This window comes from Fringilla coelebs (genome assembly GCF_963513975.1).
Source record: "Fringilla coelebs genome assembly, chromosome: 3".
Classification (NCBI taxonomy): Eukaryota; Metazoa; Chordata; class Aves; order Passeriformes; family Fringillidae; genus Fringilla; species Fringilla coelebs.
In genome coordinates, this window is record NC_140030.1 from 30,693,951 (window position 1) to 30,710,650 (window position 16,700).

At 37.3% G+C, this 16,700-nt stretch overlaps 1 protein-coding gene across 9 annotated transcripts in view; it reads left to right on the top strand.

The window, feature by feature from the left end:
- Window positions 1-16,700, top strand: part of RIMS1 (regulating synaptic membrane exocytosis 1) — a gene marked incomplete at both ends in the record, with an annotated part of 301,933 nt that overhangs the window by 243,912 nt on the left and 41,321 nt on the right. For 4 of the 9 annotated variants that reach the window (XM_084203370.1, XM_084203371.1, XM_084203369.1 and 1 more), the window contains one exon: window positions 1,492-1,658. The exons of the other annotated variants lie outside the window; for them this stretch is intronic. In XM_084203370.1, the coding sequence (XP_084059496.1) occupies window positions 1,492-1,658 (167 nt within the window). The remainder of the gene's footprint in view (window positions 1-1,491; window positions 1,659-16,700) is intronic. 9 annotated transcript variants of the gene reach the window in all.

Genomic DNA, 16,700 nt, shown 5'->3' on the forward strand with positions numbered 1-16,700 from the left:
CATCTGTTTTTGCTCAGCCACTGCAAGGCCCTCACTGCTTAGAGTTTCTGGAGTTTGTTCTAATGCACACCTGAGAAACACAGTGAGACACTAAATTTATATAACCTCCATTTGTCCTGTAGATTTCTGTATTTACAATTGGTGCTTAGAATTGCTTTATTCCTTCCCCTTCTCTACCCCTATTGACTTCCTCATTTTATGTTCAATGTTTTACCAAGAGCTTTCCAAGTGTGCACAAGCATAGTTGCTGAAAGGCACTGGAGTAAGAGAAGATAAACCTGGCTTAAGGAAAGGAGACCTGATACACTCATCTGTACAAAATCAAGCTTGTGTTTGCCAGGTTTTTGAAATTAAGTCATGGCATTTGCTGAGTGACTCAGCCAGCAACCCAGTGCCTAGTTGGAGTTTGTATATTCACAGCCAGCCCCAGATTTGTGTATGATTCATAATAAAACTTTTTTCACTTGTAATTTTACAGAGCACAGATCTGGAAAATGAACTCCCTAGAGTGTCATGTCTAAAACTGCCTAGTGCTCCTATGTGTTAATAGTTTTCCCATAATATATCCTGGGAAGTATGCCACTGGTTTAGTTGCTTTCCAGCCAAGAGTACCTTCTTCTAATGACAGTGAGTTTTAGTTTTGTCAGCCTGAAAACTATTTGGTCCTGATATCTCTATGAGTGAAGATTTAGGTAAGTGTGACATTGCTGGGATTGAAGCTTCCTTTTGTACCTGTCTGACTGATGATATGAGCAATAGGAGCATTAGGTAATGTGTGGTGTCACAGTTGATTTGAAAAGTGAAGTAACTTCTACGTCTCTCCACATATTCCTCCTGCTGGGTCTTCTGCTAGTTCTTAGGCATGTGCAGATGTAAAAGCAACTAGATCAGGGAATTGCCTGGGAAAAAATACTGTATTTACTGAGTTAGCCTTCTGCCTAGCTAGTCCTCTAGTATCACAATACAAAGAAAAATTTTTAGATAGAAAATGTCATTTTAAAATATTTTTTTAGAGCTTAGGAATTGGTATCAGTTCCTAATACCTTCATGTAGCATTACATTCATTCAGGCTCATATGCAGTTCTATGTGCAGGTATTTCATAGCATATATTTTTAATATTTTAAAAATTTAAAAAAGAGTCTATAGCCAAATGGATGGTATGCATGTGCTTGAGATGTCTGTCTGCTACATAAATATTTCATTTAAATATTTCTTTATTGTAGTTCTAGTGTGCTGAAGAACCAACAGCCTATTTAATTTCCAATGTGTTATTTTATTCCAAGTATCTTCTTTAGTCCATAAATAACATGTTTCATTTCTGCACTAGACATAAAGGCATTATTTAATGTAGGCATATCTTTGAATTTCATACAATTTTGTTATATCTAAAAGCAGTTTAAAGAGAATTGTCATTCTTAGGTCATGTGTTGTCTCAATGAATGCGTTCTGTTTTGATGAGACTCCTCACCCTTTCTTTTCTTGATCTCTAGTATAACATACAAACAGATCAGTACAGAAGTTGTGATAACGTCTCTGCCAAATCATCAGATAGTGATGTCAGTGATGTGTCAGCCATTTCCCGAACCAGCAGTGCCTCTCGCCTCAGCAGCACAAGTTTTATGTCAGAGCAATCTGAGCGCCCTCGGGGCAGGATCAGGTGAGTTCTCCATGCAGCTTCAATTGCATCACACTCCCTCTTTCCCTGAGTGCCAGAACACAGCCAGAAATCCTTGAAACTGCATAACCACAACATAAGAGTTTGTGAAAAATGTTATGCACATATAAACTGTCTTCCATGACTGGCCTAAGATGACAATATTTTTGCAGTTGTGCATCCTAAACAGAAAGTAAACTTCCCATGAGAAGATGATAGATTAATGTATTTATCCCACTGGAACCTGAACATGGGCTGTCCTCTCATTGTTGGCTAAGAATCAGTGTAATCAGTATGTCAGTAAGGAATTACAGCAGTAATACTACTAGATTTTTAGTTAAGCAGTTTTTTCGTAAAAGCTTGATTTTTCTTCCTCAAAGTATTTTTCCCTACCTACATGCCTTTATTTTCCTGATTTCATGTATATGATAAATTACTAGATTTGAAACTATTATTCATGTGGTAATTTTGATATTTCTTGTTCAAAAGTAGTTTAATTAGTTTCCATGATCAATAATCAAATACATCTTTCATCCTTGATACTAATCTATTCTGGGGTTAGGGCTTTTTTAGATGCACACATTGCTTTTTGTTTTCATTTAACTTGATGACAAAACTCTCAGCAACTAAGACTGCTCTAGGATTAGCTTGATTACATTTGCCAGTTCCTGAACTGTCAAAAATTCGACTTTAGGTGTTCTAAAACACAAGAAGAACTATAAACTGTAAAAAACCCCAAACTATCCCTGCCAGGAAATCTGCCTAATATAAGTCTGGAAGGCATCATTTATCACTCAGAACACTTCTAGACAGACTCAGTGTCTGAGAAGATCAGCTGCAGGAGTTTGGTATGTTTATGCAGAGGGAAGGGATGTTAGGAAAACTCAGAAACTGGCCTCTGTGTTTGAGCTGGATACACCTCATTTTCTTTTCAAGGAATGTTCACAAGGGTGTTTAAAGTCATATTTCAGATTGGTGGAGGTATAACCTGACAGCTGCAGTTATCCACGATCCAGCAGAACACTGCAGTGGGGCTGTAAATGTATTTTAAGTAATTTCAATTCATGTGCTTAAATGCTGCATTTCATCATGTCCTAGCTTTTCAGTATTTGACTCTTACAAGGGACTTTTTTCATACTAAAATACCTTATTTCACAGACACAGAATTTTTCTCAACTGGGCCCTCTCACAGTGTCTTTGTCAGGTTCAACAAAAATAGGATTTTTTTCCCACAGATATGTGTAACAGATTTTATCAGAAATTTTCCTTGAGTCAAGAATATCTGATTGTAAATATCAGGACTGGAGAACCAGTAACCTTGTATAAGCCTGGCAAGAGTGAAACTTGGGCTCAAATCCTCAACCTCTTCCCTTCTTAGGGGTAGCAGAGCACTTTGAGTGCAGGATTGGGTGACCTAATGTACAAAGCCAAGTGTCTGCAATGGGAATTCCAGATGAGCTTCACTCTAGACCAGTAAAGTGAGATGTAATTGGAATTTAGATGCCTTACCTTTCTGATACTGACCACAGGATCCATACCTCAGAAATTAGACGCTTTTTGGTTGCTTGCTTTAATCTTCTCTAAATTCAGGTAGGACTTCCACAGTGAACAAAATGTGTAGTAATAACATACAATGCAGTTCCTTCAGTAGAAATATGAGGAAGAATTTAAAAGATTGAGGAAAGGGTTGATTGTTTTATGAACAATTTTTTTTCATCTTGAGATTCATGCTGTGTAACTCCAGCCTTAAAAGTTATGTATATTCAGTGGAATTCACCTAAAAATAGGTTTTTATTAAATTATTTTTTTAGCTTACCGAAACCACCATTGAAAGGAAGAAAATGCCTGTTAGCTTGGATGGTTCACCTCATCTTCAGACAGCTGTCGAAGGCAGGGGAATCATCCTTTTCTAGCTTTAATTGTTGAAGAAACCCTAGAGGACTTGTTTAGATTGATTGCTTTAATTTTTGACATTTAAGATTAAAAGGATTCTTTCTCTCAATTACTAAAGATTCTTTAAGGAGAAGGAATTAGAAGTTTTAAGTGCAATTTTGAATAGTAATTTGAAATTGAAATTTTATTTTTGCCTCCAAAGAACACAATGTTAGCATATATCGAACAGGATGGGATGGGATGAGATGGTTGAGCAGGAAGTGTAGCATTTTTTGTCTAGCTGTTTTTGTCATTCTGAAACCACCTATCCAGCATCATCTTCATTTGGAAGTGTGTCAGGCCAGTGGCCATGGCAACTGTGTGAGCATAACGTTACATTTAAGGACAAAGTTTGTTGAACTGCCTTTTCTATGCACCTACTTTTGTTCTCCACATTTGTTCTAGATATGAACCTAGTAAGCATACAGAAACTCAAAGGAGGTGGCTCAGTTCTAGCCATTTCACTAAATTAAGTCATTCAACAAGTATCCCTACTTTGAAGAGTAGTCTGGGGTTCAGATTAGTAACCTGAAGTGATTGATGCAAGTTCTAAATAAAAGTATATAAAATAGCTTCTTGCTTTCTACTTTGTTTAGCATTTTCAGGTATGTGTTATAACAAATGGCTTTGCATGGATAAGCTACTCTGTATATGAAATTATTCAAAGCAACTTTCTTGTTACTCTTCTGGGAAGTCTGGTTAGCTGCCATGCTCTCTAGTTGGAAGTGCAGAAAAAAATACCAGGAATTTTTGGTGTGTAAACAAAAAGTTCTGGGACTTCTGATTTGAATCAGAATCAGATTTGTGAGTTCAGAGTTGGTGTGTATTTAATGAGTGAAGCCAACTTATCAGTCCTTCTTTATGGAGATTTGCTTTTATTGATCAAGGTCTTTATGCATTCATGATTCAGTCCCGCAGTGCTTTGTGCCTGTGTGTGTTGGAGACATCACTGTGTATGGCTCTGAAACATCTCTCGCATCCTGAATGAAGCGGAAGGAAATGTTTTAGTGGTTTAATGCAAATGATTGATAAGTGAGAACCCATGATGATTAATCAGCACCATATGGGCTTGATCAGACAAAGAAGGACATTTGCTGACTTAATAAAAAATTATGCCAGATTCTGTCATTGCATCACTTTTCATTTGTAGCCTGTTTATGCTGATAACCTGGACTTCTTGGTGCTGTTAAGTAGGGAGCTGTCCTGCATGGTAAAGGTGAGGTGGAGGCTTCTGTTTTGGAGGAATAACAAGCTGCCATAAGGTGTTTCCTTAAATCCAATTTAATAGAATCTGCTAAATTTATGAAAGACTAAATAATTTTTTAAGGTGAATTTTCTCACTATATCTGGATTTCAAACAAATTGCCCCTGCATTAGGAATATTACTGTTATCGCTCATTTTAAATTTGAAAATCATATCCTATTAAGAATTAAGGTTTTTATCTTGATCAATGTGTGATATAATATCATTATGTCTGTGCCGAATTTTAATCTGTTTTTACACGCTTTTTTGAATTGAATGCTTAAGTGTAATTAAAATATTTTATATGAGCTTATCAAAGAAAGAGGATAATGTAATGAGTTGTAATAGTGGATTTAAACCGGTTCTAATTTATTTCACATGTTATGCCATGCCACTGAATGGCTTGTATCACAAATTCATATATGGTTTTTGGGATTTATGTTCTCTGTATGTCACTAAAGTTTGTACTGTCAGACTCTACCTGACAAACATTTTCTTCCCTGATTTCCAGAACAGAATATCCAACTTTTGTGTAGCTGTTGTTCTTTCAGTACACTGACACTTAACTCTAGTACACTTGAGCTTTTAAGCAGGAACGATGGAGTAGAGAAATGATGATTTGAGATCAGGCGAGGAAGTGGTTGATGGGTTGATAAGCAATGCGTGCAGAGAGATGGAGACAGCCGGGACCTTGCAAAACAGGGCAGGGAGGAGCCACCCAGAGTTTATGCACATGAATATGGATGTGATTGAGAGAAGAGCATTTAGGGAAAGCTGGGAAATCAGCACAAGTGTGTGGCTCTCCGGATGGCCTGTGCTCCAAAGCATGGGGAGCAAGCAAGGGGAATTGGAGGTTTGTTGTGCAGCTGCAGGGCTATGGTCTCATCATGATTACAGAGAAGTGGTGAGATAGCTGATATTACTGGAGTGCTGCAATCCGTGGAAGCACAGGGCAGGATAGCAAGGAAGGATAGCAAGCCCTTTCTGTGAGGGAGCAGAATATGCAGGGAGCTCTGCCTAGAGATGGGTGATGAACCAGCTGAGAGTTTATAGGTCAGGATTAGAGGCCCAACCAATGTCATGATATTGTGGGTGTCTGCTATGGACTTCTTGATCAGGAAGAATTAGATGAAGCCTTCTTCCAGTTGTAGGTTCTGGTTTTCATGGAGAATGTAAACCATCCTTGTATCTGCTGGTTGATCAATGCAGTAGGACACAAATAATCCAGGAGGTTTCTGTAGTACACTGATGTCTGAAGGGAAAATCTGGAGCAAGGACTCAGCAGAGAATGATCTGATCAAGGAACATTTAAATAAACTGGATATGTAAAAGTTATTGGCATGTGATGAGGTGTACCCATGATTACTAAATGAGCTGGTTTTGACTGAGGGCATTGCAAAGCCAGTCAGTAATCTTTGGAACGTGGCGCTCAGGGGATGTTCTTGAAGACTGGGAGAAAAATCGTCACTATTATCTTCAAGAACAGAAAGGGATGTTGGAAACTATAGCCCTGTCAGCCTTAGCTCCGCCTCTGGGTAGGTGATGGAGCAAATAATCCTGGAAACTATTTCCAAACATGTGTGTAGAACGAGGGAGTGATTGTGGATAGTCAGCATGAAATTACAAAGGGCAAATCAAGCCTGACCAGCCATTAGGCTGGTTTCATTAGTTGGCTAGCTTGATGGATGAGAGAAGAATATCACATGTTCTCTGTCTTGTCTCTGCTAAGAAGGTCAACACCCTCTTCTAAAACACCCTCATAGACAAACTGAGGAAGTACAGCCTAGGTAAGTAAACAGTGAGGCAGATTGGAAACTGGCTGAATGCCAGGCTCAGGGCATTGTGACCTGTGACACAAAGTCTAGCTTTAGGCAAATAATTTGTGGTGTGTGCTTGGGGTCAATATTAAGGCAGTACTGTTTAACATCTTCATTAGAGTTTGGAATGATGGGGCGGAATGCACCCTCAGCAGGTTTGTAGACAACAGAAACCTGATAGGAATAATTGATATAATAGGGGGATGTGGCACTATTCAGAGGGACCTAAACAATGGAGAAAATGGGCCATTGGGAGCCTAATTAGGTTCAACAAAGGAAATATAAAATCCTATGCCTTGGGAGCAGTAACCCCATGTGCCATTGCACACTGGGGACACACAGCTTTGCAGCTGGAAAGCAGCTTTTCAGGAAAATCCCTAGGATGTTTCTGGATGCTAAGATGAACCTGAGCCAACAGTGCCCCCTTGCATTAAAGAAGACCAACACCATCCTGGGCTGCATTAGGAAGAATGTTGCCAGCAGGCTGAGGAGTGTGATCCTTCCCACTCAGTAGAGCAGAGTAGCTCTAGTGGGACACATCTGCAGTTCCAAGTCCCGTACAAGAGACATGGAGCACATCCAGCAAGGGGCCGTGCAGATGGTGAAGGGGTTGGAGTGTCTGTCATACAAAGAGAGGCCAAGAGAGCTGAATGTCCACCCTGGAGCAGAGAAGGCTCAAGGGAGATCTTATCAATGTGCATAAATGCCTGCAGAGAGAGATTGGAGAAAAAAGGCCAGACTCTTCTCAGTGAGAGTATGAGCACAAACTGAAATAAGGCAAATCACACTATAACACAAGAAAAACATTTTTTATGTGAAAATTTAATAAACACTGGAACAGGTGGTACAGAGATTTTGCAGAGTCCCAGTATCTGGGGATCCAAACCCCAAGCAGATATGGCCCTGAGCAACGTGCTCTTATCATACCTGCAGTGTGCAGGAGAGTCAGACCTTGCAATCTTCAAAAGTATCCTGCAGCCTCACCTGTTCTGTGACTCTTTTTAAGATCTTCATTTCATGCTGCTTATTATGCTGTTCTCTTGCACAAAATGTTCAGTGTCTTTAGTTTGGAGCCAGGTAAAGTGACTGGAGGTTTGCTATCTCACTGAGGACAAATAGCAGTCTTGAGCTGCAGATCTCTCAAGACAATTTAGCCAGAGGGGTCACTCTCTGGATTGGAGATAGATTTTCTCCCATTGATTTTCCATCCTCCCACGTGGTACATTGGAACTAGTTTGATACAAATTATAGTGGTGAGGGGCTAGAAAGAGTCTGAAGGGTCTTTTGATTCCAAATAATGCTGCTTGTTACATTATAAATGTTTGTGATGTGACTGGTGCAATACAATTGTTCACTCCTTCCCCCACCCTCTCTTTAGATCAGGGCTGCAGCCACCCTTCTCAGCACACTGATTCACTAAAATACAGCATTACTGCACCCCAGAGACAGCTGAGAAAAGTTTTACTCCATGTCATAACAGTGATGGAAAACAAGACACCAAAGTTTTTCATGCATTTGATGAGACTGAGGTCTGTGTTGAAATAAAGAAACCCATTCATTTCATGTTAATTACAAAAGTAATTAAAATCTTTATATTGAATTTGTGCTACAGTGACTAAGGGTGTAGTCAAGATACTTTTCTCATGAAAAAAATGAAATGTAAAATCTTTTAATTATTGATATAAATGTTGCAAACAGAACTAGTGGAGGCAACAACAGAACACTAAAGCTTATTCATCAATAAAAGTAAATCTCCTGGAAAATAGGAACAAATTCACCAGTAATTTCAGACTGGCTTTGTGAAGGATATTCACTATGCCAAACTCATCTAAACCTGGGAGAAGGTCCTGAAAATATGTGGAGTATAACAAATATTTTGCACCCTGCCTAAGTTTGATCCCATATTTCTAAATGAACCAGTGTAAGGGCAAGTTCACATTATATAAAGAAAGGATTGAGCTATGTAAATTTGCAGTGGAATGTGCAGTGGAATGTCCAGCCTAGTATAAGTGCTGGAGCCTAGGTAAAATTGGGTATTCCCAGGATTTATAGCTCTCATTACTGGTATTCTTTATAAATATAAATACTATTTTGGTTATTTAAGGTGTTATCAACCCAGACCCTAGTCTGGCAAAGGAGACATCATGTACTTGGAATCAAGGTGGTTCCTCATTCTTGGATTCTGAGAGCCTTCAGTGTGTCATAGTAGTAGACATAGTAGATCATCTTGTGTGCTGGATGTTCTGTGGCACTGCCAAGCAGATTTTAAAAAACCCAAATCCCTGCATGCCTCATGCATTCCTAGCTGTGTGCCATCAGGTAACCATGATCACAGTGCTCTGGCAGCTGGGTCTCTTGTTTAGAAGTAAGTGTTGACAATGTATTAAGAGCTAGATCCTACAAATCTCCGCAGCTGCACACAGAGTGGTGTGACAATATCATTCTGCTTCAAGCTGGCCCTCAAATGTCATTTTCAAAGGGGTGTTTCCTGGGTTTCTGCTTAAATTCTGCCATGTGTTTTATTTCAAAGCATCACTGTGGAAGGTCTGTTCCATATCTCTCAGGCCTAAAGCACCACAGAGTCAAATACTGGCAGGAGCAGCAGCAATGATGAATTCTGCTGCACATATCTGATTCACTTATGAATCAGATCAACCTTTTCAGTTGTCACATTTCTAAAGAATCCTGAACCAAGTTCTCATTTGCCATTTATCTTCCATATTATACCTGCTTCAAAGCCTGCATAGCTAAGGCCTTGCAAATTTATAGATGGCTGCAGTTGCAGTTTATCAGCTGGGCTATGGGTCAGCAGAATCAATGCTTCAATATGTTTTGGTTTTAATCAGCTGTCAAAGCTGTAGTGCAGTGGTGCTCTCTGAAAAGTTACTTGTTTCTTTTCTTAATGTGGCTTGAGTGCTGTTCTCTTTTCTGAAGTTTCCATTTTTAATAGTCAAAATGCTAAGTTCCCAATTTGTTTTTTAAATTATGTCTTTGCAAATTTAACTTAAGAGTATTTATTGACCTGGGTATTTCTTTCTCATTTCTCTTTTTCAAATTGTTGATCCTGCAATTTTAATTTGCAACATTTTTAAGATGATTAGGCTATATTTCTCATAAGTGTGAAATCCTACCTCTTCCATGTAAATTGGAATTCCTCCTTTATAAGAAAGAAATAGAGATACTAGAACTTGTCTACACTATTAAAGTAATTTTTATATTTACAGTGCAATATTTCTTTTGTATTAAAATGTACAAATAATAGTCTTTTTTCTGGATTGGAAATTTATAAGCCACAAAACAATGTGAATTTCACAGGAAAATGAAAACCCATTAATCTCTTTAACAAGTCTATGCTCAAGATAGTGATATGTTTTTGCAAGAATTAATACACTTTTAATGGTTATTAATAACATGCTGTGGAACACATTGGCAGCATCTTAAATCTGGGTTTAAAAAGAACAATAGTTCATATCCTCATTTAAAAACAGGGAGGGGATACTGCTGTGTGTGCTTAACAAATTGATACCTTGATTCAATTTTCTCCTAGAGGAGTAAATGATCTTTGCCAACACAGAGAGGTATTTTAAACAAAACTTTAAACTCCCTGTCTAGTTCTCATATACACCAAAGCTTGAGCTGATGAAAACTTGTCAGTCTTCATGTAACTGTCTTGAGTAGCAATAGTATGACTGCTGCTTTGCTTAAAATGCAACAATTAAAACAGAGAAAGATGGATATAAGAACAAACAATGCAGCCCTTGCAAGATAATACAGTTTTATTGCAGTGCAAAATGAAATTTGTATTTACTACAAATTCTGTAGTAGGGTTAGCAAGGACTAAGAGCTTCACAGATGTGGACAATTGTGTTGTAGCTGTCATCAAAACTGATGAATGAGGAGGATTATTTTAAAAGTTTAGGGTGGTAATAATGTTCATTTTTGCAAAAGAAAAAAAAAAAAAAAGAGGGCGTTTACATTGCAAAAAGCCTAATCAAGATTTTGAGGTGAAGCCAGAGGGATAAAGCCTTCTATAAACTTGTTTAGAGAATGAGGCAGGAATCAGGAATTGTAGAAAGATAAAGAATTATCTTCTCACTTGCCTAGTTTATTACTGCTCTGGGAAATCACTCTTTGCCCCATAGTTTTTATGTGATTAGTGACAAGTCATTTCAGACATGTCTTTGTTGGTGGTCATATGCTGCCTGTTGCAGGGGAGTTTATTGTGTCTTGACACTGTGGATTCAACATTCCCTTCACGAGGGAAGTTGGGAGCAAAACTCACACATGATTCTTTGGGGTTCTGGTTTGCTTAACCCAGTGACAGAGTAAGAAATTGCATGGTTGAAGCTTTCTCTGCAAAAGCAGAGAGGATAGAGATGGCTACAAATGATAGACTGGCCATCTTTTCGGGGGTCATAATATACTAAATACTTGTGATGGGACATTGAAAAGACTTCTCTTGTTCAGTTTCCACAGGAGTTTTTAGGAACTGTTTTGGTTTTGGAAAGAGTGATAAAAAAATTTATTGCTCACTTTTCTTATCTCTTTCTACTTCAATATCATCATGAACTCTTTTCTTCCAGGGATTTTTGTCCATTTTACTCTCTTTGTAGTCCAGTCAGGTGACTTTGTCTTGAGTCATGCCTGATGGCCAACAATTGCAGCCTCCCTGCATCCTGGACAGTCTAGCTAATTTCTCCCAACTGCAGAGCAGACAAGAGGTGCAATTCCTGGGAGGTACTGACTTTCTGCCTCTGACCTGGAGACAAAATAGTAATATTCAGGAAATGTAGGATCTAGTTTTCAACAGGGCCTGTGAGTGAGTGCAATGTCACTTTGTAACAAGAAAGTTTCCTGGTATCTAAACAGCTGACCTCTTTGAAATCTTTTAACATAAAAGGTATCACTTAAAGAAGGTGTGTTACCAAATTGACAGGTACTCAGAAGAACTCTCAGGTACTTTATTTGTGCCAAATAGAAGGATCACCTCATTGGAATCTTTCAGTCAGGCATTAGCCACTTCTCAATGTGAAGTGAATTGATGATTTTGGTTTTGTTGTTGGTTTGGTTTTTTGTTTGGTTTTGGTTTTTTTGTGGTTGTTTTTTTTTTTTTCTTGTAACTTCCTTCAAAAGGACCAGGCAATCTGCCATGGTGTATCAGCTGGAACTTAGAATAGATTGAAGAAGAAATTTGACCATGGGCAGAAACCAGGCATGGAAAATTTCTACCTAAATTTTTCATGTTTGACAAACAGAATCGATATAGGTAACAGGCAAGGCAATTTTGGCTAAAATCTCCACAGTGCAAGCATCCCCTAACAACTCTTGAAGTAAATTGCCAATCCTACTTTGTTTCTGATTATCCAAGTCACTGCAGCTAAAAACTGAACTCCAAAAATTTTCATTGACTGTGCACTTCCCATTTTCATTAGAGAGAAGCACATTGAGCATGTACTGTGATTAGTTAATATTGCTGCTCAGGTGATCTGTCTTGGGGCAAGGACAGGCACTCTGATGTAACCTGAGTCACAACTTCTGCTTTTTTCAGGGGGAAATAGAGGGCAGTAGCCTCCAAATTATTACCATGAAGGCAATATAAATGAAAACATTTTAGATAAGCTGCTTAAAAAATATAATGTATCCTCTTTACCCCCAAAGAGTCTATTACAGATGGAAACTTCTGGTTCTGAGGTCATTTATATACAACACCAAGGTGAAGCCAGAGTAATTAATGTTCTAATTATTCATTATCTAAAGATAATGATTTTCGAAAATCCATCATTATAAACTGCTTTATGTATCTGTCAGAGAGGGAGGGAGATGGAGTCTTTAATCCCTTCAGAACATCTGTACATGAAAAATGTACTACAGAGCATTGCTTCTGCATTTTTAATTATCTAATTATGTTTCCTCTTTCAAAGAAACTGTCACATCACCAGCAGTCTTTCTTAATGATTTCAAAAAGACTGAAAAATTATTTTAATTGGTTTTTCATTTAATTACTGCAGTTGATAAAGATGAAATGTAATCCATAAACTTTTAGTTTAAGTACATTATGCTAATATTTTAAGCAGGCAGTACTTGTTATTTTTAGATTAAAGAAACATAGCAAAATAGTTTTTGCCATGGCTCAGACCTCAGAGTACTTCTCACTTGCTTTATCTTCATCTCAGTTTACTATATTTTTAAAATTTTATCTACATTTTTTTTGTTAGTCCTGACCTTGCACTCTCCCATTTAGTTTTTCAGATCCTTCTCCTGCATTTCCTTTTTTTTTTGCTATTGCCTGTTGCTGTTATCTACTTTTGAAAAGGAGCAGTGAGCAATCTATTTCTTATCAATGATGTAGCATTTTTTACATGAAGAGCAGAGACACCGCAGGTACTTCAGTACCTCGTGCTTTAGAGGGAAAAAAACACAACAGGGAAAATAACATTATTCCTGAATGTCATGCAAAGAAAGGAAAACTGTGAATTCAGCTTTCTTGATGCTGAAAAAAGCTTCCTTCAGTGTTGACCTACACATCTTTGTCATACACACACCCCCCCAATATCTGTTTTTTGGATACAGCTTTACATCCTTTCTATGTTTGGTCCAGTTTAACTGAATATATGCATGGCTATATGCAGTCAGGTTTGGCTCATTTGAGCTGCTTGTCCTTTGATTCACATGAGCCTTTCCACATCAGCTTTAATAGCAACAGTTAACCCTGAGCAGTGCCCCTGGAGTGGCTGCTTTTGTGTTGGTTTCATTTTATGATTCATGTCATTAGTTGGCTTCAGGCTGATGGTGCCTTGGGTATGTGCAGGCAGACACATGGGCTCCCACATACAGAGACAATCGCTCTGCTTGTTTCAGAGAATATAAATTAAGTTGAAATGTTCATAGCAAATAATAAAAATCTGCTTATCTTTTGCTTGGAAAACAGTTGAAATCTGCTTATCTTTTGTAATGTTGAGGCTTACTTTCTGAATTGTTATTCTTTTGTTTCATAGAGAAACTCTAGTTTTCCAAGTTTAAAAAGTAGAGATCTGTCAGAGCTGTGAAGGTGGCACAGTTCAGTGGTCAGTGTGCTCCTGAGAAAAGCATTGTCACAGCCCAGATTCTGATATACTGTGTTCCAGTATGGAAATTCCCTGATCTTCCAAAGTAGGATTTTAACCATTAAGCTCCCAGAGGAGGCTGCTGTAACGAAATCTTCCCCAGCCCTTGGCTCAGCGAGAGTTTGCACGTTGAACACAGTGGGGCTGGGGATGTTGGGCATGTGTCATCCCAGAGGGAGCAGCTGTGACACTGAGTGGCACTTTCATGCAATATAGGAAAATTGTCAGCAGCAGATATAGCTTACAAATTACTGATCTTCAAATATACTAATACACCTTTAGGACTTTAATATGGTTATTTGGCAGCAGAAGCAAGAGGGTTTTTTGTGATTTTAAAAGCTATTTCATAGGACATATTTCACCCTAGGACAATCTAATATATGATCAATGTGCATGTGAAATCAATATGCAGTTTCAGTTGGTACAGACTGTACGAAATTATTATTTGATTGAACCAACTTTTATGGTCTAAAAAATTCTTTTGACTAACTAGAGAGAATTATAATATAGGATATATGTTTGTCCTTTGGTTTGTAAAGCACCATGCTTCAATTAATTTATTAAATGCTAATTAATATTTATAAATATTTATTTAAAAATTTACAGTAATTTATCTTGCAGCAAATGTAATATATCATATATAATATAAAATATAAATACTTTCTTAGAATGACAGAGAAATTTGTATAAATTAATTAATTGTTTGTATTTATTGATTATATATCATATAATACTAAGAACAATACACCTATTTTTAGAAATGCAATGTTTCTCATTGTAAAAATATCTTCCCTTTGGTCCAGAGCTCTTATGTGTTTAGGAGATTATTAGTATTCATGAGCTACCTCATTGCAAAAGGGTGCCACGGGGGCTATGAGTGAGTACGTGGTGCTGCAGTCTGCAGGAGAGGGGGGAAGCTCAGTGGCTTGTGCTGCTGGGGGCCAGGGATTCTGCTGAAAGATTCAAGTTGCTGCAACTGCCTGAAAAGAACTTAGAACATCATCTGCACAGCAAGGAATACAGGGAATCATTTATTTACTCATGGCTTGCATTCTTGGGAAAATAGGTGGAGTAAAAATGAGAGCTCATGAAAACAAACACCTAAAATATTCTCTTATACATCATCAGTAATTCTAAGAGGATGAAGGAAATGCTGTTTTTTTAGCAATGGCTAATCAGTTCAGATTTTTTCTGTGAAAGGATATACTTCCAGATTTTACATCGGTGAGTTTATGGACAAGTATTTTTCTAGCTTTCTTACCACTGTCTTCCTAACTTTCTTTTTCAGGTGGAATGTGCAGGGTTTTTATGTAATTACTGAGAGATACTGAGTGTATGTCTATATACCAATTTTCTCAGATCAAATGATTTGTCCAATATGCTTTTATGGATCTTGAATACGTATGTAGTAGTTATCTGTACATAGAAAGATATATAATGATGTATTACAGGTACTTGGGGTGATTTGAGTTCTATGTAGTTGAGTGTGCTGTAAAGCAAGTGTTATCCACAATGTTCTATAGCATGCTCATCTTATAAAAATTGTTTCAGGGTTAATTTTATGCATTTTGTAATTCAAGCTACTCTTTAATTTTTTGGTCTTAAAAGCTCATTCTTCATTCCCACAGATGCAACTTTCTGGTAGGGGGAGCTTACAAAACTGAATGTGTTGCTTTCTTTCATAACTCTGATGGCTGACATGTGAATACAGTCTTGAGGTCTTGTGTAGTTCAGGTACAACTTTAGATGGGATTTGTCTCAACTGCACAAGTTTTGTCAGGAAATAAAAGCATTTTTCTCTTGGTGGAGGGAGCAGTGTCTTCCCTGTTGATGCAGGAACCTGGAGTAGTGTCTGTCCCCAGTGTTGGGGAGGCTCCTCTATTCTTCCTGGGATTAGAGAAAGGTTTTCTTGAGAAGTCAAATTAAATAAATTTTTAAAAAGTTAAGAATCCAATGACTTTTTCTATGCTGAATATCTGTGAAGTAATACACAGGCCCATGTAGGTTGTCTGTAACCATTCTTAATATGCACAACAATTATGTTGTTATGACTGTAATTAGAAATACTTAGAAATAACATAAGACATTTGCCAAACTATTAATCAGGAGAATGCTAAGATCATAAAATAATTGTAAATAAAAATTTAGTGAATTAATTAATTTATGACTTAATGGAATACACTGATAAATATGTTGCTCTTCATTATACTTCTACAGAAAACAATATTTATTTATTGTGTTGTGATAACTAGGTTTAAATATAATTTAATAATTTACCAATTTTAGCCACAAGCCTGCAAAAACTTGTGTCTGCATTTAAACAAATGTGGCAATAATCCCAGCAAGTCTGGAAAACAAAATAAAAATTGAGGTATGTTATTATCAAAACAGCTAAGTGCAAAGGGATGTATTCATGAAGGTCCTTTTCTTGTTTGTGCTTCATAAAATAAACTAACAGTAGTGAATAAAGCAAGAGTGTGAGCTAGGAGTTTTTTCTTCAAGTGATAATCAGTAATGTAATAGCAAAACATTGTGTTCTAAGGGAAATCAATTAGATGGTGTAAGAATGCTGAATTTTAAATGCCCATTCTTTTTCAGTTAATGAAAAATAATAAACTAGCACAGGGATTAGATGAACACAAACAAAACTTAATATGTTTGCTTTGTAATGACAAGAGGAAGTATTGGACAGCTGTAGGATCCTTGGTCTTATCCCATTATGCCCATGTCTAGAAAATTAATGGCTATTTTGTACTAGTACACTAGAACATATGTCCTAGGAAAGCAGAACTTCATATTTGCAACGTAAAAGAAGTATAAGATTAATTTAAATTCTAAATTTCTCAGGTTTTTTTTCAATTAAGAAAAATCTTCCACTTCCCTCTACCTATTGCAAAGGAAAATTAAATTTATATGAGCCTTTGAATAAAAGCAATTTTTTCTATTATTC